The sequence below is a fragment of the Heptranchias perlo genome, chromosome 9 (genome assembly GCF_035084215.1).
Source record: "Heptranchias perlo isolate sHepPer1 chromosome 9, sHepPer1.hap1, whole genome shotgun sequence".
Taxonomy (NCBI): Eukaryota; Metazoa; Chordata; class Chondrichthyes; order Hexanchiformes; family Hexanchidae; genus Heptranchias; species Heptranchias perlo.
In genome coordinates, this window is record NC_090333.1 from 67,830,031 (window position 1) to 67,854,796 (window position 24,766).

The following is a 24,766-nucleotide window of genomic DNA, read 5'->3' on the forward strand; positions in this document are numbered from 1 at the left end:
CTTAAATCTGTGTCCTTCTCTGCTCCAAGGAGAACAATCCCAGCTTCTCTAGTCTCTCAGCAAAACATAAGTTCTGCATCCCTGGTATTATCCTAGTAAATCTCCGCTACACCCTCTCAATGAATAGGTTGGGGATAGGAGTGCTACAATTGGCCTCAATATCCCTGGGTTAGAGAGGAGGGGGGAGGGGGTAGAATTGGCAACGGTTCCTGCTCCTGTTGGAAAGTAGGTGTGCACTTTGGGCAAGAACGAGAACGTGCTCAGCCTTGCTGTCTTCCCTTCTCAGTGTTAAACCGCCTATCGACAGTCATGGTCGAAGCTCACACCATTTAGGCAAAAAAAATAAATCAGTGCCTCAGCATGAGTTACTGCCTACAGGAAAAAAGTGGGGAAGAGAGTTTCTCTTTTGTGTTTTGGATTGTACAGTATTGTGATATTTAGTTCATAGCCATTCAGTTCAATGTCATTATTATAAACCTGAAGCTTAATTAAGTAGTTATGGAACTTTGCTAATAAGTAAGACAGCTAACTGGGCCTGCAACACTTTTTTGGAATTAATTTTTGCCAAGCTATAAAAATACATGATTCCATTCTGACAGCTTTGGCATTGACTGGAGGTTTCTAGTGTGAAATAAAAATCAAGTTTAGAGTAAGTCCAACCACAGGTCCAAGAATATAAACCTGACTATAATTCAGAACCATCTGGTATTTCCTATTAAAGCTTAAACAACTCAGTCCTGTCTGCGTGTGTATTTCTTATTTACTGATTTGTTCTGTTTGAATTCTGTGGGTCTAGAGTTTGGAAAGGCTGTTTTTAAGCACTGTTGCCTCACAGGTGGATAAAGCCTAAATCGGAACATGAATATATGTTAGTAACAACAACTTAAGATATTACCACATTAAAAGGCAACATTGATTTAAACTTCATATGCCCCAAGGCTCTGTAGTATGCATTCATGCAGCCCATGAAGACAAACGTTTAGATAGTCCTGCAGGAGGAGGTGATGCCGTGTATTTTCAGCAAATTTCCAAGAACAGCTTTTTAAAAGCAGAAATACAGCAAGTCACAAGTTTCAAGTCACAAGTTTCAAGCCCACACCCCCATTATAGGCAACCTTCTGCTTAGAGGTGGTTCAAAAATAGTTAAATAATTTTAATTACAAATATATAAAATTAAAAACACTAGCGCAATGAACATCTAAAGTTTAACTTTCGGTTGGTGAGAAAAAGAGCAGAAAGAAGCAAATAGTCAATTTCAACAGTGATTCAAGATGGGGCTGAATCCTTTTTACAGCGATCTCAGCAGAAGGAGCTGCTTGGAGTCCTCATGAGATTGCATTGATGAGGGTTAACTGTATTATGGAATTGAAACCTACGACACTCACAGGAAAAAGTCTTCCTCTTCATCAGAGTCATCTTCCAACAGGTTCCGCTGCAAAACAGGTAAAAGAGTGATGTTAATCATGAGGGTCAGGCACTAGAAATCCTCAGGAGGCCACTTTTGGAAGTTACTCCATCACATATCTTAAACTATCCAATAAACTCTACACTAACTTGAAGACATCCGTTTACACATGACTGGTTGATCTATCTTTAGTTTTAAGTTTGCACGTAATCGCGTGCCTTCATTCACAGCCACAGTAGTTGCTTAATAGTAGAAATAAAAGTAAATCATGCATAAGCCAACTGGATTCTGGATCACAACATTTATGTCCTCACCTCAATAAATGACAAAGATGTTCAGATTATAAAAAAAGATTCAGGTTCAAAAGATAATAGCTGTAAAAAATGCCATAACACAGATTCGTTCCACGGCAATTACATCACAGGTGACTTTCACCTGGATTAGTGCATAGAATCATAGAAGTTTACAACATGGAAACAGGCCCTTCGGCCCAACATGTCCATGTCGCCCAGTTTATACCACTAAGCTAGTCCCAATTGCCTGCACTTGGCCCATATCCCTCTATACCCATCTGACCCATGTAACTGTCCAAATGCTTTTTAAAAGACAAAATTGTACCCGCCTCTACTACTGCCTCTGGCAGCTCGTTCCAGACACCCACCACCCTTTGAGTGAAAAAATTGCCCCTCTGGACCCTTTTGTATCTCTCCTCTCTCACCTTAAATCTATGTCCCCTCGTTATAGACTCCCCTACCTTTGGGAAAAGATTTTGACTATCTACCTTATCTATGCCCCTCATTATTATATAGACTTCTATAAGATCACCCCTTAACCTCCTACTCTCCAGGGAAAAAAGTCTCAGTCTATCCAACCTCTCCCTATAAGTCAAACCATCAAGTCCCGGTAGCATCCTAGTAAATCTTTTCTGCACTCTTTCTAGTTTAATAATATCCTTTCTATAATAGGGTGACCAGAACTGTACACTATTCCAAGTGTGGCCTTACTAATGTCTTGTACAACTTCAACAAGACATCCCAACTCCTGTATTCAATGTTCTGATCAATGAAACCAAGCATGCTGAATGCCTTCTTCACCACCCTATCCACCTGTGACTCCACTTTCAAGGAGCTATGAACCTGTACTCCTAGATCTCTTTGTTCTATAACTCTCCCCAACGCCCTACCATTAACGGAGTAGGTCCTGGCCCGATTCGATCTACCAAAATGCATCACCTCACATTTATCTAAATTAAACTCCATCTGCCATTTATCAGCCCACTCCCCAATTTATCAAGATCCTGTTGCAATCCTAGATAACCTTCTTCACTGTCCACAGTGCCACCAATCATGGTGTCATCTGCAAACGTACTAACCATGCCTCCTAAATTCTCATCCAAATCATTAATATAAATAACAAATAACAGCGCACCCAGCACCGATCCCTGAGGCACACCGCTGGTCACAGGACTCCAGTTTGAAAAACAACCCTCTACAACCACCCTCTGTCTTCTGTCGTCAATCCAATTTTGTATCCAATTGGCTACCTCACCTTGGATCCCGTGAGATTTAACCTTATGTAACAACCTACCATGCGGTACCTTGTCAAAGGCTTTGCTAAAGTCCATGTAGACCACGTCTACTGCACAGCCCTCATCTATCTTCTTGGTTACCCCTTCAAAAAACTCAATCAAATTCGTGAGACATGATTTTCCTCTCACAAAACCATGCTGACTGTTCCTAATCAGTCCCTGCCTCTCCAAATGCCTGTAGATCCTGTCTCTCAGAATACCCTCTAACAACTTACCCACTACAGATGTCAGGCTCACCGGTCTGTAGTTCCCAGGCTTTTCCCTGCCGCCCTTCTTAAACAAAGGCACAACATTTGCTACCCTCCAATCTTCAGGCACCTCACCTGTAGTTGTCGATGATTCAAATATCTCTGCTAGGGGACCCGCAATTTCCTCCCTAACCTCCCATAACGTCCTGGGATACATTTCATCAGGTCCCGGAGATTTATTTACCTTGATGCGCGTTAAGACTTCCAGCACCTCCCTCTCTGTAATATGTACACTCCTCAAGACATCACTATTTATTTCCCCAAGTTCCTTAACATCCATGCCTTTCTCAACCGTAAATACCGATGTGAAATATTCATTTAGGATCTCACCCATCTCTTGTGGTTCCGCACACAGATGACCTTGTTGATCCTTAAGAGGCCCTACTCTCTCCCTAGTTACTCTTTTGCCCTTTATGTATTTGTAGAAGCTCTTTGGATTCTCCTTTGCCTTATCTGCCAAAGCAATCTCATGTCCCCTTTTTGCTCTCCTAATTTCTCTCTTAACTCTACTCCGGCAATCTCTATACTCTTCAAGGGATCCACTTGATCCCAGCTGTCTATGCATGTCATATGCCTCCTTCTTCTTTTTGACTAGGGCCTCAATCTCCCGAGTCATCCAAGATTCCCTACTTCTACCAGCCCTGCCCTTCACTTTATAAGGAATGTGCTTACCCTGAACCCTGGTTAACACACTTTTGAAAGCCTCCCACTTACCAGACATCCCTTTAACTTTTGGGCCAGATCTATCATTCTCCATAGCTATCTTAAAACTAATGGAATTATGATCACTGGTCCCAAAGTGATCCCTCACTAACACTTCTGTCACCTGCCCTTCCTTATTTCCCAAGAGGAGGTCAAGTTTTGCCCCCTCTCTAGTCGGGCCATCCACATACTGAATGAGAAATTCCTCCTGAATACACTCAACAAATTTCTCTCCATCCAAGCCCCTGATGCTATGGCTGTCCCAGTCAATGTCGGGAAAGTTAAAGTCCCCTACTATTACCACCCTATTTTTCTTGCAGCTGTCTGTAATCCCCTTACATATTTGCTCCTCAATTTCCTGTTGACTATTTGGGGGTCTGTAGTACAATCCTATCAAAGTGATCTCTCCCTTCTTATTTTTCAGTTCTACCCATATAGACTCAGTGGGCGAACCCTCGGATATATCCCCTCTCACTACTGCCGTGATGTTCTCCCTAATCAAGAACGCAACTCCCCCTCCTCTCTTACCTCCTGCTCCATCTTTCCTATAGCATCTGTACCCTGGAACATTGAGCTGCCAGTCCTGCCCCTCCCTTAGCCATGTTTCAGTAATAGCTATAAACATCCCAGTCCCATGTACCCATCCATGCCCTGAGTTCATCTGCCTTGCCCATCAGACATCTTGCATTGAAATAAATGCAGTTTAATCTACACTTCCCTTGGTATTTGCCCTGCTTTCTCAGACCATCTGTCCGGTCATGTTTTGTACACTCTCCCTTACTGCCTTTTGTTTCTGTCACCACTTTACTTCCCACTGACTTCCTGCATCGGTTCCCATCCCCGACACATTAGTTTAAACCCTCCCGAACAGCACTAGCAAACACTCCCCCTAGGACATTGGTTCCAGTCCTGCCCAGATGCAGACCGTCCAATTTGTACTGGTCCCACCTCCCCCAGAACCGGTTCCAATGGCCCAGGAATTTGAATCCCTCCCTCTTGCACCATCTCTCAAGCCACGTATTCATCCTAGCTATCTCTGACTAGCCCATGGCACTGGTAGCAATCCTGAGATTACTACCTTTGAGGTCCTACTTTTTAGTTTAACTCCTAACTCCCTAAATTCAGCTTGTAGGACCTCATCCCATTTTTTACCTAGATCGTTGGTACCTATATGCACCACGACAACTGGCTGTTCACCCTCCCCCTCCAGAATGTCCTGCAGCTGCTCCGAGACATGTTGTCCAATGTAGCCAAAGCAATCAATAATAGTTTTTGAAAACATTTAAATTACCACACCAAAAAAAAATGTGGCTTAGCTCTTTGATTTACATGCATCTTGGAATGATGACTGCAATTTATAATAAGCATTTAGGACTTCATGTGCTGGAATCTGAGCTCCCACATGACTCAGGGGCAATTGCACTGCTCGTCATGATACAGCCACACAGATCTCACATTCACTCTCAGTCTGGTCTTAGCTAGGGTGGTGGCAGGAACAGTACGTAATTGCCTCAGTCCACTTGAGATAGGAAGGGGAAAAAAAGGGAGGAAAACAAAACATATCAATCTCACTGAGGCATCGAAAAGTATTCAGTGGTACAGGAAAGTTAATCCCAGAGTACTACTTCAAGTTAGACCACTAGGATGAAATACTTAAATTTAAATTTGAAAAGTACAATTTTATATCAGATAGAAAAATGTCTTTACTTAAACGGCTGAAAAATGTTTGGAATAATGTATCAGGCAAGGTAGCAGAGGCAAAGATGGTAATAGCATTAACAACACAGTGAATCCCTGGGCTGGGTAAGTTAGAACACTATAGCAACAGGCATCAATGGATCAAATGGATTTTTCCACCCATTCTGATACTTCTTTTCATTAACGAATCAAGGTAAATATCGTGATTACAGTTAACTACTTATCCTGCTTGGCTAGGCTGTACTTTAGTTAGCCATCACGCACAAATGATGACTCTTAAAGGATATAAATTGAGTAAAGTAATTTTTTAAAAAGTTTAACCACTTAGTTTTTCAATGGTTAGCATTTACTGGAGGCATTAAAGGGGAATTGGATTAAGTCACTTATTTTCACATTATTACGAATGGTAATGTTAATAAAGGAAAAAAAAAAGAGCATTTGGACTATAGAGTTTGGCTGCCCTGCTTTAGCTTCTTAAACTTTATTTTCCAAATGACATTAAAAAAACTGGAAAATTATATAAATACAGCATGATATAATTATCTAATTGAAAAATAAAACAAAGTCTGCAGGGTATTTTTATTTAAAAACTATTTTAAATTCATTCTAAAATGGCTAGCATGCAGGCACACCCTCGCCAAAGTGGCCCGGCCAGCTTCTGTGTAACCTCCAAATCGGGTACAGTTAGGCACTTGGCACTTTGGAGCACTACAATTCACACCAACGTCTGAAGAAACAGATGGAAACGCAAAGACAGTTTTCCCATATCAGCATTACTAAACTGCTCACATCAAAGAGCAACTTCTTACATTTAAGGGAACTTTTGTAATCATGAGGGAGAAAACTGACTTATTTTAACAATGTGGCACACAGCATCATAAAACACTCCAGCACTCCCTGTTCAGGTGTACTATTGTCCAAATACAGAACAAAGTTCTGTCTACTTTAGGCCAACAAGGTTTCTTAACCAGTTCTGATGAAAGGTCCTCCACCTGGAATGGTGACTCTCCTTCTCTCTCTCCACAGTTGGTGCCTGCTGAGTGCTTTCCAACATTTTCTATTTTTAGTTCAAATTTCCAGCATCCACAGTATTTTCCTTTTGTTTTAGGTTTCTTATATCAGAGGGCCACTTTCTACTGCACTCCCATGAATCCCTCGCCCCCCTTCATTTTTCACACTGTCTATGTGACTGAAACTACCAATCGGTGCTGAACTATGGGCAGTTGGTTCTGGACTGAAGCTGTGCAACCTCATTTTCTGCAGGATCCTTGCTGCTTATAGAGGAAACGACATCCACCAACAGTGGAACCAAATCCAGATGCTAGGAGTGAAAGGGAACAGTGTTAATCCACTGCACACCAAATTAGATAATGAGAAGCAGTTCAGACTGTAAATGAAGTTTTTACATTATTTAGAATATATATACTTTTTAAAATAGAGACTGATAAATTCTCAGTTGAAACAGATACTAAACAGATTTGCATCACTTTATTAAAAAGATTCTTCTACTGCAAAAAAAATTATTGAAGTACAGAGATAAATGCTTGAAAATCATTCTGCTTATGTGTAAAATGAATTAATCATAGGGCCATATTGTGCAACATTGCTTTAAAAAGGGATTTTGTAGTGTAACAGTCAGGTCACCTAACACAGCTTCAAGATTAGCAGCAACTCATGCTGCTACTGTACTTTTTAGACTGACATTAGTGTGAGGGGTGGGAACTTTCTAGTATTTACTTACATACACACCTCCCCTCTGCTCCTGCAATCTAAACCTGTACATAAGAGTTGCTGGATGAAAAAAGACCAAGGTCCATCTGGTTCTCTTTCTACCATCCTGGTAGTCACATGATACAACGATAATGGAGTCATTGACTAATCATAGCAATTGGTCTATCAATTAGTCTACAACAGACCCAGACATGAGGGGAGCAAAACCCCACTGGTGGAGTGTGTTTCGGAAACCATAGATCCAACTTGTCCCTCCCAAGCATGCTGCACTTACCACGTCATGTCTCAAATTACTCATACACTATCTCAAAATGTTATTGCCTGAAACAAATGCATCTAATTTGCATTTGAATGAATCAATACAATCTGTTTCCACCGTCTCCCTAGGGAGCCTGTTCCACAGATTGACCACACACTCACCGAAATAATGGGCTGGAAATTTCTCCAACACTCTGTTATTAGTGGTGAAATTGAAGAGCAAGTTTCGGCGACTGCACATGTGCAGTCAAATGCAGAAATCTGCTCTTCCTGGTTCGCCATCAATCTGACAGCTTTGCCTTAAAGGCATATTGCTGGCTGCAATCAATGGAATCAACAGACCAGCGCCAACTTGCTCTCCTGCCCAGCTGGGAACCAACTAATATCGCCACAAAACAGGTATCCTCAGTTTTTTAAAGTCTAAACTAAGTTTTAACAGCATGTTAAGTCTTAATAACTGCCAAACAATCTCACTGGCACTAAAAATTAACTTTTAAAAATGTGGAGTTTCATTACTCCTGATTTTAATTTTTTAAAAAACATTCTCCTTCCGTCTCTTTTATCTCAGCCTTTTAATCTTATCTTCTCTTCATTTTGCTTTCTCGGTCATTTCAGAATACCTTATCGAGCACATCTGGGTTTTTAATCTGCACTGTTTGTGAATGAACTGCAGTTCTTGGTGCTCACAGTGTGGCTTGCTTCAAGCTGATTGGTTGAGGGGCCTTAGCAATCTTTTCACCACTCACACAGCCCGGGAAAGAACACTGATGTTCTTTGAACTCGCAGTTCAAGGAAGTTGCCGCTAAAAAGAACATGGTAACTTAGTGGGTGAATTTAAATCTAATGAGCGGCAAGCACTGCTGGTTCACCACACAAAGAAATTTAGGGGCCAATGTTTCCATAGATTAGTTTTGAATTTAACCCCCTTTTAAGAGCAGGCTATGTCCTCTGGTTCTACTTTATTTTTAAAGCAAACTTATCAGTGCATACAAAATTCCCGAGTTCAATGATGGCATGATAAATACTATGTAGAAAGTCATTACGGGGTTAAAGAAGAATGAAAAGTACAATTTAAGGCTGGAAGTGGGTGCTAATCTACTGGAATATATATTATTACAGAAGAAAATAGCAAGTTGATCTGTCACTTTAAGTGTACTGCGAGACTTTGTTAACTCATCCTACTGATGATGATCAGCAAGACAGCAGACAAAATATGCCAGGAATTTTTGCAGTCTGCAATCTAAAGTACAGTAAACAACTCACTTTAGGAAAATTAAATAGCCATACTGCAGAGGTTTATTGGGTAACAAACATCTGTCTGGTAGATAGTTACAAGGCAATAATTCAATCAAGCACATCTAATGATATCATAAATCATGACAGCAAAGCTCAAAATGGTTTGTGTATGTTAACACTACCACAAGAATGAAATTATTTGCAACTCTGTCTGATTTTGTTGTTCCTTATTTGGAATTTATTAAACTTTAACAAACGTGATCTTGATGCAATATACAGCAAACATGGAAGAGGGGAAAAATGAAATCACAAGCGATGAATATACAAGGACCCTGAGCTCCATATTAAAATACAGTAATACCAGGCACAATTCTATAATGCAACTTGATTGGGCACCAAACTGCTGCACCATGGACACAAGTTCGATTTGCCCACCTCACTGACTTGCTACTCAGTTGTGTTGTTATAAAAAAAAGGAAGCAAATGCAGGTTAGGCACTTCCCAATAAACAGTAAAATACCGTCAGACTATTTCCTTGCTGCTAACTTCCAGGAAATGTATCTGATCAAAGATGACAAATTCCAACTGCTCTGAAACATTCCATCAACACAAATTGTGTTTGGTTTTGCTTTCGATCATTCATTTTCCAAGGGAAAAAAAAAATTCTTCTTTGCCAAACATACCGAGCGCTTGAACAACATTTTCACAGTTGAGGCAGTAGTGGTCATTCCAGGTGACGGCACTTTTAAAATCTTAAAAGCACACACTTTGCAAAGAAATTTATTGTACGCTGTTTCACTGATTGGTCAGCCGGGGAGGGAGGTGTTTTTAATACCTACACAGGCCAATAAATGATCAGTACACCATTTTCAGCTCTTTGCAGGAAGCAAAGTGTTGGGGTTAATACAAAATGCACATTTATTTTTCAATGGCATTTTCATGACTACCAAAATTTTCTTTAAACAAATGGACAGCAGTAATGCAAACTTTCTACAGTGGCAGACCTGTTTATGTATCCTTAATAGCTCAGTGGGCAGATGCAATGCATGGTGTGGTACTGAGCAAACAAACCAGAAAGGTTCCAGTTTCCATCCTCATTTTGTGCAAATCTCAGCTAGGGTGATGAGGGGACTACAACTGACCTAAGTATCATCAGGCTTGGGGAGGGGAGAAGTTGCTCCTGATCACTTTCCAATGACCCTTGTTGAGTGAAGGGACTGCGGTTATGTAGAAAACATGGCAGCCACTCTGTGCCAGTAAGACCCTAAAAACAGCAATGAGTTGAACAGTAGTGGCAAAATCATGATGTTGCATTATTAGGCCATCACATACAAACAACTCAGTTCTTTACATTGTGACAGTCAATGCTCTATGCAGGACAACCAACTGCATATTACAAACCTAAATGTGAGAGAACTACACTGCCATGTAAAAGCAGCTGAGGATTCTTGTTAAAATAGCGCACTCAAAACGTATTATCTAGGAAGACAAAAAAGGTCTACAGCAGCCCTTTGAAGTCACAAAGCAGCCGTAATATATGAATATTTTGATTGCAAAACTGATTCAGAGCGAATGTACTACCAGAGGCAAATCCAAATCACGGAAGCAAATCCAAAGAGAGTCATAGGAGGAACACAGGAACAAGAGTAGGCCGTTTAGCCTCTCGAGCAATCAAGAATTGCAAATGTTACAACCCTTGTTCAAAAAAGGGTGTAAGGATAAATCCAGCAACTACAGGCCAGTAAGTTTAACCTGGGTGGTGGGGAAACTTTTAGAAACGATAATCAGGATCAAAATTAAGAGTCACTTGGACAAGTGCGGATTAATAAAGGAAAGTCAGCACGGATTTGTTAAAGGCAAATCGTGTTTAACTAACTTGATTGAGTTTTTTGATGAGGTAACAGAAAGGATTGATGAGGGCAATGTGGTTGATATTGTGTATATGGACTTTCAAAAGACATTTGATATAGTGCCACATAATAGGCTTGTCAGCAAAATTGAAGCCCATGGAATAAAAGGGGCAGTGACAGTGTGGATACGAAATTGGCTAAGTGACAGGAAACAGAGAGTAGCAGTGAATGGTTGTTCTACAATGGTGTGCCCCCAGGGGTCAGTTCTGGGACCACTGCTTTTTTTTTGATATATATTGACTTGGACTTGGGTGTACAGGGCACAATTTCAAAATTTGCAGATGACCCAACACTTGGAAGTGTAGTAAACAGTGAGGAGGATAGTGATAGACTTCAAGTGGACATGGATAGGCTGGTGGAATGAGCGGACACATGGCAGATGAAATTTAACGCAGAGAAGTGCAAAGTGATACATTTTGGCAGGGAGAATGAGGAGAGGCAATATAAATTAATTGGACAATTCTAATGGGGGTGCAGGAACAGACACCTGAGGGTTTTTGTGCACAAATCTTTGAAGGTGGCAGGACAGGTTGAGAAAGCAGTTAAAAAAGCATACGGGATCCTAGGCTTTATAAATAGAGGCATAGAGTACAAAAGCAAGGAAGTTATGTTGAACTTTTATAAAACACTGGTTCAGCTACAATGGGAGTATTGTGTCCAATTCTGGGCACCACACTTTAGGAAAGATGTGAAGCCATAGAGAGGGTGCAGAAGAGATTTACTAGAATGGTTCCAGGGATGAGGGACTTCAGTTATGTGGATAGATTGGAGAATCTAGGGTTGTTCTCCTTAAAGCCGAGAAGGTTAAGAGGAGATTTGATTAAAGTGTTGAAAATCATGAAGGGTTTAGATAAAGTAAATAAAGAGAAACTGTTCCCATTGGTGGAAGGGTCGAGAACCAAAGTTCATAGATTTAAGGTGATTGGCAAAAGAACCAAAAGCAACATGGGGACAAAGTTTTTTTACGCAGCGAGTAGTTATGATCTGGAATGCACTGCCTGACAGGGTGGTGGAAGCAGATTCAATCGTGGCTTTCAAAAAGGAATTGGATAAATACTTGAAGGGAAAAAATTTACAGGGCTATGGAGACAGAGCAGGGGAATGGGGCTAACTGGATTGCTCTTACAAAGAGCAGGCATGGGCTCGATGACCTCCTTCTGTGCTGTAACCATTCTATGATTCTCTGAGCCTGCTCTGCCATTCAATTAGATCATGGCTGATCTGTATCTTAACTCCACCTAGGTTCCATAGCTCTTAATACCTTTGCCTAACAAAAGGTATGAACTCAGCCTCAGCTTTTTGGGGGAGAAAGTGCCAGATTTCCATTACCCTTTGTGAGAAGAAGCGCTTTCTGATATCACCCGTGAATGACCGAGCATTAATTTTAAGGTTATGCCCCCTTGTTCTGGACTCCCCAGCCAGAGGAATAGTTTCTTTCTATCTACCCTATTTACTTCAACACTTCAATTCGATCACACTTTAATCTTCTATATTGGAGGGTATATAAACCCAGTCTATACAACCTGTCCTCATAATTTAACCCTTTTAGCCCCGGTATCTTTCTGGTGAATGCGCTACACCCCCTCCAAGGCCAATATTTCCTTCCTGAGGTGCGGTAGCCAGAGCTGAACGAAGTACTCCAGATGGGGTCTCACCAGAGCTCTGTACAGCTATAACATAACTTCCACCCCTTTGAGTTAAAAGCCAACATTCCATTAGCCTATTACATTACTTTTTGTACCTGTCCACCAGCTTTTAGTGATTTCTATACTTAGACCTGTAAACCTCTCTGCTCATCCACAGTTCTTAGCCTTTCACCATTTAGAAGATACTCTGATCTATTTTTCTTAGGTCCAAAGTGGATGACCTCACACTTCCCCCCGTTGAACTACATCTGCCATAGTTTTGCCAGTTCAATTAATCTTTCAATGTCCCTTTGCAACTTTCTGCTCCCATCTACTATTTGCTGTGTCAGCTGAGTTTTATTTGTGTCAAGCGGACATGTGAAATAATCCAAACATAGACAGGCTGTGCTGTCATTGCTAGTGCCTCTGCATTTGTAGATTGTGAACAGTGTTGGCATCGTTCATGCAGATTATATCAGTCTTAGACTGATCTTCAAAAGCAGGGCCTGTTTTTCAAAAAGAGTATAATGCATTTAAAATTCCAGCAGGTTTCATGTATCAGCAGTTCCCCCCCCCACTTACCATGAATGAAGCAGGATTTGGAATACAACTCAATAGGCTTGTGCTCATGCTATTTGTGCAAGGACTATATGTAGTGGAATAAAACTATTTTTCTTTCCAGAAGGTATTTTGTCAGCCAGAAGTTTGTAAAGGATCTCAACTGATTGGTTTGTGTGTTTAACTCTTCGTGAACTGGCTCCAGACAATTATATTTGAATGGATTCTGTGTCTTGCTTATATTACTGCCAGTAGCATACTCCTACCAGTGAATAACAAGGCATTTTGTGAGGAATACAATTTGCTGCGTGAATTCAGAAACTATGGTGCCTATTCTTGTTACATCACAATAAAATTTGCAAATCAAAATTAAAAGCATATTATGCAAGAATTAGTACCCAAGCTTCATGGGCAATGCTGACTCGTGATGGGGTACGGCTGCATGGGCAGTAGTCACACTCTGGCACTTTGTCCTCACCCAGCTCCATCCGTCATCTCCTCCAGCCCTATATTCTCTCCTTAAGTTTCTCTGATTCCAGCCTGTTGTGCACCCCTCTCCTCCCTCAACCCCCCCCCCCCACTTCCTCCCCTACACCTTTAAAATCCTCAAGACCCATCTTTTCAATCAAGCCTTTGGTCACTCATCTTAATCTCTCCTTTCCAGCTCAGCATGCGTTTCTCTATTGATAAAGCATTCCTTTACATTAAAAGCAAAAAATGCTGGAAAAGCTCAGCAAGTGAGGAAATTTCAGGTTTCCAGCATCCGCAGTATTTTGCTTTTGACTTTACATTAAAAGGTATTACTAAATGCAAGTTCTTGTTGCTTTTGTGTCTTCATGCATGATCCTTGACATCAACTACAGGCAGGCCACTCAACCACAGGAGCACTACAGCCAAGCCCATTCCCCTCTCGCCCAACATCCACACTTTCCAGAAGGCATCATTGAATAATGATCAGAAATGGTAATCTTCCCCAAATTTTGGGTGCCCATTGCTGCTGTTGAGATCTGGTAACTTTTAAAATATTATTACTGACAATCTCACATGGGTTCAAATGGGGAAATAAATGTGCCTTTAATAATTAGTGCATAGTGGAGTTGAAAGTGGTCAGAAGCAATGGGAAAGCTTTGGTCAATACAATGGCATGTGAGCTACTTGAGGCCCAGCAAAATCTCACATCTGAACCGTTGCTCAGGGCTACTGTGCACCATTCAGCTTCTGCAGAAGCAAACTGGACAAAAATCCCTTCTTGAAATGTAGAGTGCAAAGTGCTAACAGCTGTTGGCTCATTCATGATACAAATGCAACATTCCACATAGTGGTCTCACCTCCCCAAATGGCTCATTTACAACTTTGCTTAATCCGTTATGTACAGCACAATAGTAAGAAATTTTACTCACCCTTTCACTTCTTATAGAGCCGGTCACGTCATCATCATTTAAATGACGTTTAAATTTAGGTGGCATGGTTACTGTCTGATGTAATGTGCCCTTTTCCTCAATCCAAAGTGCAACAAATGTTCAACCTAGAACATATAAAAGTTTATTATTAATGGTACTTATCAGGAACAGGAGTAGGCCATTTAGCACCTCGAGCCTGCTATGCCATTCAACTAGATCATGGCTGATCTGTTCCTCAATTCCATTTTCCCACCTTTGCCCCATATCCCTTGATACCCTTACCCAACAAAAATCTATCAATCTCAGTCTTTAAAGCTCCAACTGACCCAGCATCCACAGCTTTTTGAGAGAAGAGCTCCAGATTTCTACTACCTCATGTGTGAAAAAGTGCTTCCTGATTTTGCTCCTGAATGGCCAAGCTCTAATTTTAAGATTACGTCCCCTCATTCTTGATTTCCCCCACCAGGAGGAAATACTTTCTCTCTATCTAGCCTATCAAATCCTTTTAACACTCTAAACACCTCAATCAGATCATCCCTTAAACTCCTACGCTCAAGGGAACACAAGCCAAGTTTATGCAACATGTCCTTGTAATTTAACCCTCTAAGCACCAGTATCAATCTGGTGAATCTGCACTGCACACCTTCCTTCCCGAGGTGCAGTGCCCAAAACTGAACGCAGGACTCCAGATGAGGTCTGACCATATACAATATTGCCATAACCTTAATACTTTTTTTTTGCTGCTTAATACTGTGAAACAGGAAAACAGGCAACGAGAAAAAAAATGTACTGCAGCTAGTGGTATCAAGACACTTTTCAAGCTGAACTTTTGAGCCCCAGCTTTGGAATTGTTTTTGTGTGCAAGTTCCAAACACAAAATGTATGGTTCTAATTTAGCACCATCACTGGAAGCTCAGCAGAGCAAGAACAATATTTTACAAGCAAGATTACAACACAGATTTTCCACAATTTACTTGCGTCCTTCATAAGTTCAGCAAAACACCACCATATAAAAATTAAACCTTGTATCAAAAGGTTCTGGTGTGTACACTGAGAAAACATGAAAGTCTAAGGCTGACCACCACAAATGATGGAAAAGCACTTGAATAGCTGAGCAGCAATTATATAATTGAAAAGAATCAGATGGCCCTTCACTAAACTCATCTGAATTTATTAATTTTGGAGCACTATAGTATCATTTGGAAATATGTCTATCATATGTCTGCTAAAATTCTATGCACAAATGCTGAACACTACAATTTGGTGCAATGTATGGAGGAGTATAGAACACAGCAAAATCCTCTATTAAAAATGATGTAATCATATCCCTGGCCCCACAACACAATCCTGTTAACCTCCTCCCCACTCAGGTGACCTAGTCGCAGTGAAATTCAGGGGAAATAATAAGGCGGTAAAGAAAGTTTTCTGGTTGTCAGAGCAAATTCCTTCACAGGAAACCTTGCAATTGAAAAGTCTGGAAACAAAAGCTGACGATAGGTTCTTTTTCATATAGGGATTTAGCATGGAGATATCGTTCCCTACTTTAATCAGTTGCCTGATCTTCCCTAGCTAGGAGTGTAGAAATGCACAGATCATTGCAACCATCTTGCCAGTTCCAACATCTGTAAAATATACCATATATTACTCTCTTGTTAAAACTACCAAAGTGCTCCCATTTTTACATCAATGCTGTAGCACATCTTTCATTAAACCAGGAAAGTGAGCCAATGGACGTCTGAAGCTAATTTTGAGCAAACACCGAACTTATGTAGAAGAATTGTACACCTAGAAAATTAGATTGATAGAATTTGGTCAAAGAAATCTGCCAAGTGGACAGAAACAGAATCACACATTGATGAATAGCAAACCACTGACAAAATGGGAATGCTTTTATCCAAAAGAACTCCAAAATGGTGTTTAGTTCCAAAATTTGTCCATGGAGTCAAGTCAATGGAATATAATGATGCAAGAAATCAATTAACTGATTTAAAAAAGTCAAACCAGACAGGTATTTGAACAGCAAATGATTTAACAAGAACATATTATAGCCAGAATTAAAGAAAGGACTTTATTTAGTGCCTTTCACATCCTCGGGACATCCCAAATTGCTTCACAGCCATAGAATTGCTTTTTGAAATGTAGTCACTATTGTTTTATAGACAAACGCAGCAACCAATTTTCACACAAAGCTCCCACAAACATTAATAAAAAAAAAGATATTCTAGTCATTTATCTTATGTATTGATTGAGGGATAAATGTTGGCCAGGACACTGGGAGAACAACCCTGCTCTTTTTCAAACAGGCAGATAGGGAGGGACCTCGGTTTAACATCTCATCTGAAAGATGATACATCCATGAATGCAGCACTCCCCTCAGTATTGCACTAAAGTGTCAGGCTAGATTATGTTTTCAAGTCTCTGGAGTGGGACTGGAATCCACAACCTTCTGACTCAGAGACGCGAATGCTACCATTAGGCCATGTATTTTTTTTTTTGGAGGGTGGGGTGGGGGTGGTGTTGTATTTGTTTTTCACCCTAGCAAATTTGGTACTTTCAGTTGCCCATCAATGATTTTCAGTGAGTCCAAGTTTTATTGGTACTTGAGTGAGGTACTTTTGCTGAAATAATGACTCCAAAAAAAAGTTACCTTCTGACTGTGCTGTGTCCCCTCAGCCACTGTACTGCTCACAAACTGCACACTTATCAGCCTGAATTGTTAGGAGTTACTTGTTCGGACTTTTCGCACTGCACCCTGTCCCTCTCAACTCAAAGTTTTGCCAGTGAAAACTCCAAGCGTCCTGATTAGTGAGCTGAGGAAAAGATCAGAGTAGAGGAAGCTTTACTCTGCATCTAAATTGTGCTACTTGGGTGCCCAAAAGTTACAGTACATTTAGCCTTCAACACCTCGTTATTCAAATAGGAGAAATAATGTAAAATTTGCCTAACAAATGAATGAAAGGACCTCTGACGGAATTCTACCGAGGCGTGACAAGACCATCTCGCGCCACGAAGGCTGGTCACAAACCATTTTCAGCTTGCTGGGTTTTATCGTCTTAAGAAGATAAATATAGAATCCAAATCTTTATGGCTAGTGGGGGTTAATCAGTTAAACCTGAAAACCACAGAAACGTCATTGTAACGTCTTGTTACACTTCAAAATATTATAAAAGATCCAGATGGCTAGATTGATGCTGCAAAAACACTTCCTATTCTGATTCGATGCAGCGAGTTGTTCTGATCTGGAATGCACTGCCTGAAAGGGTGGTGGAAATAGATTCAATAGTAACTTTCAAAAGGGAGTTGGATATACACTTGAAAAATGAAAAATTTGTAGGGCTATGGGTAGAAAAGCAGGGGAGTGGGACTAATTGGATAGCTCTTTCACAGGCACAAAGGGCTAAACGACATCCTTCTATGCTGTATGATTCTATCTTAACATTAACTTCAAATTTAATCAGTATCCTTGTTACCAAAATCTCTAACACTCAAAGCCTAAACTCTACTAACTGCTGTTTTATCCTAGATTTAGGTGTGTGCTTCCACCCCTGTTAAAATCTATTTGACTGCAGGTCTTTTCAAGACATAGCTGCAATGTTTACTGCTGCAGACAGTCGTTTATTTCATAGTCTCAGACTCATGCGAGAATTTGTTAACATCCATTTAGTGTCTCAGTTTATTTAACTTGATCATTACGTTGCATGTACAGCACAGGAACAGGCCATTCGGCCCAACTGGCCCATGCCGGTGTTTATGCTCCACACGAGCCTCCTCCCACCACTCTTCATCTAACCCTATCAGCAGATCCTCCTATTCCTTTCTCCCTCATGAATATCTAGTTTTACTGTATTTAATACAAAATTATTTATTAGGATCCACTATTCCATCATTATTTTTAATCACATCTCGCCTCAATTTTTGTGTTTTCCTAACGGGAAACGGCTTCACTTATCTCGTATAGGTGAGTGCCATTTTTTTTAAAATGTGCTTCGTCCAAGGATATACTGAAACAAATACTGACTGCAATTTTAAGGGCTACGAAAAGCATTGCCCCTCTGGTTACAAAAGATCATGTCATGGAGTGTACAATAATGACCTCAGCTGTGAGCATTCAAAAACACTCCTGCTTTCCTTAAAACCCTCAAACTAATTGCTCACCGTCATAGTCTTTAAAACGCAATCAGTAACAGAGTGGAAAATAACTTAAAAGTCGCAAGATCCTGCAAATGTTTAGTAGTATCATTTCGTCATGAGATAGACAGTTCATCCAGTATATAAAGTTGTGGAGGCTTGCTGCTCCATCTGAACACAGGCTCTTTACATCACCAATACTGTACTTACTGGTTTGAAGAATCCAAAAGCGTGTTTCAATTTTATTTTTCAGCTCTCATACATTAATTATGATTCAGGGTCAAGATGGCACATTAGTATAGGAAAGTGTTGCTCTCAAAAGGGAAAGTAATACAATGGTGAAGTTTTAACAAACAAAAAGGTACCAATGAAAAAATATGCAGAAGAGGAGAGAAGCACTGTTGGAGTAAAAGAACAAGGTAAATAGAGGAAACCAAAGAATTCATCCACTCCAAACTAGGACTATTTTCTTAGACTTTAAAAATGTTTTCAGACGCCTGTAAATGTGGTAATCATGGTCCATTGCTACTTAAGAGACTTGTATTTGTTAGCAGCTTATTTGGGATGGATAATACGGGATCCACCGATGATGGTAATTTTATCACTCCTTAACTGTGCTGTAGGAAGCCATCACTACATTTTCTGTTAAATGGGCCAGGGTATCTGTGCCCGCCAGAAACATTGTATGCAGTGACCAATTCAGGACCTGTAGAAAAGCAGCTGCTTTGCATTCCTGCACATTTGTTACAAGACTAAAGGATGAAGCACTGGGGGACATTTTAGACCAAGTTCACATGTTTACAAATTATAAAATCAAATATAATAAAAACTCAATCGTTTCCAACATTACAACTCTGACTACACTTCAAAAGTATTTCATTGGCTGTAATGGGACGTCCTGAGGTCGTGAAAGGTGCTAAATAAATGCAAGTCTGTCTTTATTTCCTAATTGTTTGAGAGTTCGAAATGGATCCAATGTCATTCAGATCATATATCTCTTCAACTGCCAGAGCAAACTGCATCAAAATGAGCAAGACCTGACAACTCTTATTATAAGTAATTGGGCCAAGTGCAGGCAATTGGGACTAGCTTAGTGGTATAAACTGGGCGACATGGACATGTTGGGCCGAAGGGCCTGTTTCCATGTTGTAACTTCTATGATTCTATGATTCTATGAATGGATGCAGCCTGTAGTACTTCAAGTTCCCACCATCAATTTTAGTCCTGCAGGGATAGCCATGTGCCATACTGTGACTCTTTACTCCAGAGGTTGCCTATACTTTCAATGCTTGCACTCTAAACTATATTACAGTACTGACCAATTGTTGAATCATATCAAGCTATATCATCAATAGTACACTGGGCACACTTAATGGGCCTACCAAAACTTTAAGTTTTGAAACTCAAAAATAAAATTTCTTTTGCACCAGTTGCAGTTATATTACAGATAGTGTAAAGTCAAAGCAGGTACCAAACTAGCTCCTGCAGGTGATTGCTCACACCCAACACCTTAACCTGAGGCTAATTTGGCTTTTGTTATCCTGCACATTAGAAAGCAGAATCTGCAGTGTAGCAATACAAATTGCACAGCAATAATTAGCCTAAACATTTACTACACAGGTTCACTTCCATTAAAATATCTTTTAAGCCATAAGAAGGTCCCAGCTTCAATCCCTGGTTTAAGCTAAACCAACTGATTTCAGTTGCAACAGCAATTGGGGCTACAGTTGATCTCCATGTCCTTAGGCTTGTGGGAAGGGAGGTGGGAAGGGAGCCTGCCAGTGGACCCACCACTGATTACTATCCAGTGGCTGCTGCTGGAAATTGCACAGATGTGGATGTCAGGTGAAACAGAATCAGACTTAGCTGTGATGCCCTCCACAATCAAATAGCCAGCCAACCTTCACTGACCAGGTTCAAGAATAGTCACATGGGCCTTGGAACCATATCCCAACAAGTGTCAGCACCTTCAGAAGAACTGGTAAAACCAAAAACTCTCTTGAAAAAAAAATAAGAAAGATTATGAGCTGAATGCTTCCAAGATTGCAAGGATCCTTTCTTTCGTCAAAGCTTCACCTTCCATTGCAGTACCGAGGGAGTGCTGCATTGTCGGAGGTGCCGTCTTTCGGAAGGAGCATTAAATCAAGGTCCAGTCTACCCTCTCAGTGGACGTAAAATATCCCATGGCATTATTTCAAAAAGAGCAGGGGAATTCTCCCCAGTGTCCTGGCCAATATTTATCCCTCAACCAACATCACTAAAAACAGATTATCTGGTCATTGCTGTTTGTGGGAACTTGCTGTGCACAAATTGGCTGCCTCGTTTTCTACATTATAAACAGTGACTACACTTCAAAAATACTTCATTTGCTTTGGGATGTCCGGAGATCGTGAAAGGCACTATAGAAATGCAAGTTCTTTCTTTTCCTCCCCCCAATTGATAGCAAAACCATTTTTTTTTAAACCCTCTACATTCTTCAAAATTATAGCATTTACTGTACTATATTGACGTACTTCATGCATTGGGTGCCCTTGAATCCTTCTGACCCCCACCCTCATTTCCCAATCTCCCACTGCCCCAAGCCCCCATTTATAACAACGATGCACAGGTTGGAACAAGATTCCCAGTGACCCTCATTCCCAATTCAGAAATCTCAGTATCAATCATTGCGGATCATGTAAATCAGCTGCCTGGTTCCATAATGCAGACTTCAAGCGGCGGGATTTGCCCACAGGCCGGTGTAGGGGATGGGGATACTGGGGGGGGGGGGGGTTGCTAGGTGCAGGATGCGGCCTGCTCCTCCCGTTATTTATATACGCATCCACCAGCTGGGGGGCGGGGGAAGGCCACGTCCTGTCCTTACCTTCCGCCTCCGCCGCAGCTCCAGCCCCCTCCAAACAAAAGCAGACGGCGCGTCCTTTCAGTCATGCGGGGTTTGAAATGTCCCCTTCCCCCGGGTTAGCGCCTGTCACTGAGGAGAAGGGGCCGTGTCCCCTTTAACTGCACTCGGCGCTCAGGCAGGGAGGAAGCGGGCTCCAGCTCATATCGCGAGATTTGCACGGTTTTACCCACACCCCGGTCCCCGTCTCCTTGGTAACCTGGAGACATCAGTGGAGAGAGAGAGAGAGAGAGACTGGGGCATAGGGATCAGGGAGAGGGGGAGGAGAGAATGGGGGAGGGATAGGGAGAGGAGGGATTGAGGGAGGAATGGGGGAGGGATAGGGAGAGGAGGGATTGAGGGAGGAATGGGGGAGGGATAGGGAGAGGAGGGATTGAGGGAGGAATGGGGGAGGGATAGGGAGAGGAGGGATTGAGGGAGGAATGGGGGAGGGATAGGGAGAGGGAGGAATGGGGGGAGAGCCAGGGAGAAGGGGGAATAGGGGTCAGGGAGAGGTAGGGGAGTCAGGGAGAGTGGAGAATGGAGGGTCAGGGAGAGTGGAGAATGGAGGGTCAGGGAGAGGGGGAATGGAGGGTCAGGGAGAGGTAGAATGGGGGTGGGGTCAGGGAGAAGGAATGGGGGGGTCAGGGAGAGTGAGAATTGGGGGGGGGTCAGGGAGATGAGGAATGGGGGTCAGGGGGATGGGGATCAGGGAGAGTGGGAATGGGGTCACAGAGAGTGGGAATGGGGTCAGCGACATGGAAAGGGGATCAGGGAGAGGGAGACTGGCTAATTAAAGGGGGAATGGGGGGATCGGCGAGAGGAGGAATAGAGGGTCAGGGAGATGGAAATGGGGGGTCACTGAGATTGGGGAATAGGGGTTCAGGGGGGATGAGGGGTCAGGGAGAGGGGGATGGGGTCAGGGAGAGGCAAACTGGGGGGTCGGGGAGAGTAGGGTCAGGGAGAGTGGGAATGGGGCAGCAGGGAGAGTGGGAATGGGGGCAGAAGAGATAGTGGAAATGGGGGGTCAGCGAGAGTGGGAATTGGGGGTCAGGGAGAGGGGAATGAGGGTCACAGACTGGGGAATAGGGGTTCAGGGGGGAATTGGGGTCAGGAAAAGGGGGATGGGGGTCAGTGAGAGGGAGAATTTGAGCGCCAGGGAGACTGGGGAATGGAGGGGTCAGGGTGAGGGAGACTGGGGTGGTCAGAGAGAGGGGAATGGGGGGGGGTCAGGGAGAGTGGGAATGGGGATGGTAGGCAGAGTGGGAATGGGGGTGCAGGGAGAGTGGGAATGGGGGTGCAGGGAGAGTGAGAATGGGTGGCAGGTTTAGTGGGTATGGGGAGACAGGAAGGTGGGTATGGGGAGACAGGGAGAGGGGTATGGCAGGGTTGGGGAGAGGGGTATGGCGGGGTCGGGGAGAGGGGTATGGCGGGGTCGGGGTCGGGGAGAGGGGTATGTCGGGGAGGGGAGAGGGGAATGGGGGGTCTGGGAGAGGGGAATGGGGGGTTGGGAGATGGGAGATTGGGAATGTGGGGGTTGAGGAGATGGGGAATAGGGGGGTCAGGAAGAGGGGGAAGGAGGTGTCTGGGATAGGGAGAAGGGTGGGTCAGTGGGAATGGGGTCAAAGAGTGGGAATGGGGGTCAGTGAAACGGGAAGGGAGACTAGGGAATGGGGGGATCAGAAAGAGGAGGGATGGAGGGTCAGGGAGAGGGGAATGGGGGTTCATGGAGAATGGGGGGGTCAGGGAGAATAGGAGGGTCAGGAAGAGGCAGAATGGGGTCAGGGAGAGGGGGAGTGAGGGGAAAGGAGGAATGGAGGGACGGGGGAACTGGGAGTTGGGGGTTCAGGGAGAGGTGGGGTCAGGGAAAGGGGAGGTGGTCAGTGGAAGGGAGAGGTGGGGTCAGGGTGAGTGGCAATGGGGGAGTCAGAGAGAGGGGGATTTGGGGGTCAGGGAGAGGGAATTGGGGGTCAGGTGGAGAGTGGGGTGAGTCAGGGAGGGGGGAATAGGGGGGTCAAGGAGAGGGAGAATGAGGGGAAAGGGGGAATGTAGGGAGAGGGGGAATGGAGGGAGAGAACTGGGGGTTGGGGGGGTCAGGGAGAGAGTGGGTCAGGGAGAAGGGGAGGAGGGTCAGTGAGAGGGGGAAGGGGGTCAGGGAGAGGGGAAAGGGGACACGGAGAGGGGAAAGGGGACACGGAGAGTGGAAATGGGGGCATTCCGAATGGGGGTCAGGGTGAGTGGGAGGGGTAATGTTGGTCAGTGTTGGGGAGAGGTAATTGGGGGACAGATGGAGAGGGAATGGGGTGGCAGGGAGAGAGAGAATGGGGTGGCAGGGAGAGTGGTAATGGGGGGGTCAGGGAGAGTGGGAATGAGGGCGGGGATCGTGCGTATGGGGGTGTCAGTGATAGTGGGAATGGGAGGACAGGGAGTGTGGGAATATAGGGCAGGTTTAGTGGGTATGGGGGGGTCAGGGAGAGGGGGAATGGGGGTGTCGGGGAGAGGGGGAATGTGGGATCAGGGAGAGGGGGAATGGGGGGTCAGGGAGAGGGGGAAGGGGGGTCAGTGATAGGGAGAAGGGTGGGTCAATGGGAATGGGGTCAGACAGTGAGAATGGGGGTCAGCGAAACGGGAAGGGAGGCTGGGGAATGGGGTGATCAGTAAGAGGAGGAATGGGGGGGTCAGGAAGAGGCGGAATGGGGTCAGGGAGAGGGGGGAATGGAGGGAGAGGGGAACTGGGGGTTGGGGGTTCAGGGAGAGGTGGGTCAGGGGAGGGGGGTCAGTGAGAGGGAGAGGTGGGGTCAGGGTGAGTGTGAGCGGGGGGTGGGTCACAGAGAGGGGGAATTGGGGGTCAGGGCGAGGGAGAATTGGGGGTCGGGGGGATGGGTAGGTAGAGAGAGGGAATGGAGGGTGAGGGGAACTGCGGGATCAGGGAGAAGGGGGTCATGGAAACGGGGAGGAGGGTCAGTGAGAGGGGGAATGGGGGTTCAGAGAGAGTTGGAATGGGGGTCAGGGAGAATGGGAATGGGGGTCAGGGAGAGTGGGAATGGGGGACAGGGCAAAGCAAATGGGGGTGATGGGTTTGGGGGTTCAGGGAGAGTTGGAATGGCCGGTCGGAGAGAGGGGAATGGGGGTCAGTGAGATGGGGAATGGGGGCGTCAGGGAGAGGAAAGGAGAGATCATGGAGTGGGAGAAGGGGGTGTCAAGGGGAATGGGTTCACGGACAGTGGGAATGGGGGTCAGCGAGACATGGGAAGGGAGACTGGGTGTTGCGAGGGGAATGGGGGTTCAGGGGGAATGGGGGGGGTCAGGGAGAGGGGGGATGGAATCATCTTGGAGACTGGGGAATGGAGGGGTCAGGGAGAGGGAGACTGGAGGGGGCTCGGGAGAGGGAATTGGGGGTC

At 43.7% G+C, this 24,766-nt stretch overlaps 1 protein-coding gene across 2 annotated transcripts in view; it reads right to left on the bottom strand.

Moving 5' to 3' along the window:
* Window positions 1-21,533, bottom strand: part of vamp4 (vesicle-associated membrane protein 4) — a 57,964-nt gene extending 36,431 nt beyond the window's left edge. For both annotated transcript variants that reach the window (XM_067990703.1, XM_067990702.1), the window contains exons 1-3: window positions 21,351-21,533; window positions 14,360-14,484; window positions 1,386-1,432 (exon numbers count right to left, since the gene is read on the bottom strand). In XM_067990703.1, the coding sequence (XP_067846804.1) occupies window positions 1,386-1,432; window positions 14,360-14,425 (113 nt within the window). In that variant the 5' untranslated portion in view covers window positions 14,426-14,484; window positions 21,351-21,533. The remainder of the gene's footprint in view (window positions 1-1,385; window positions 1,433-14,359; window positions 14,485-21,350) is intronic.
* Window positions 21,534-24,766: the final 3,233 nt, after the last annotated feature.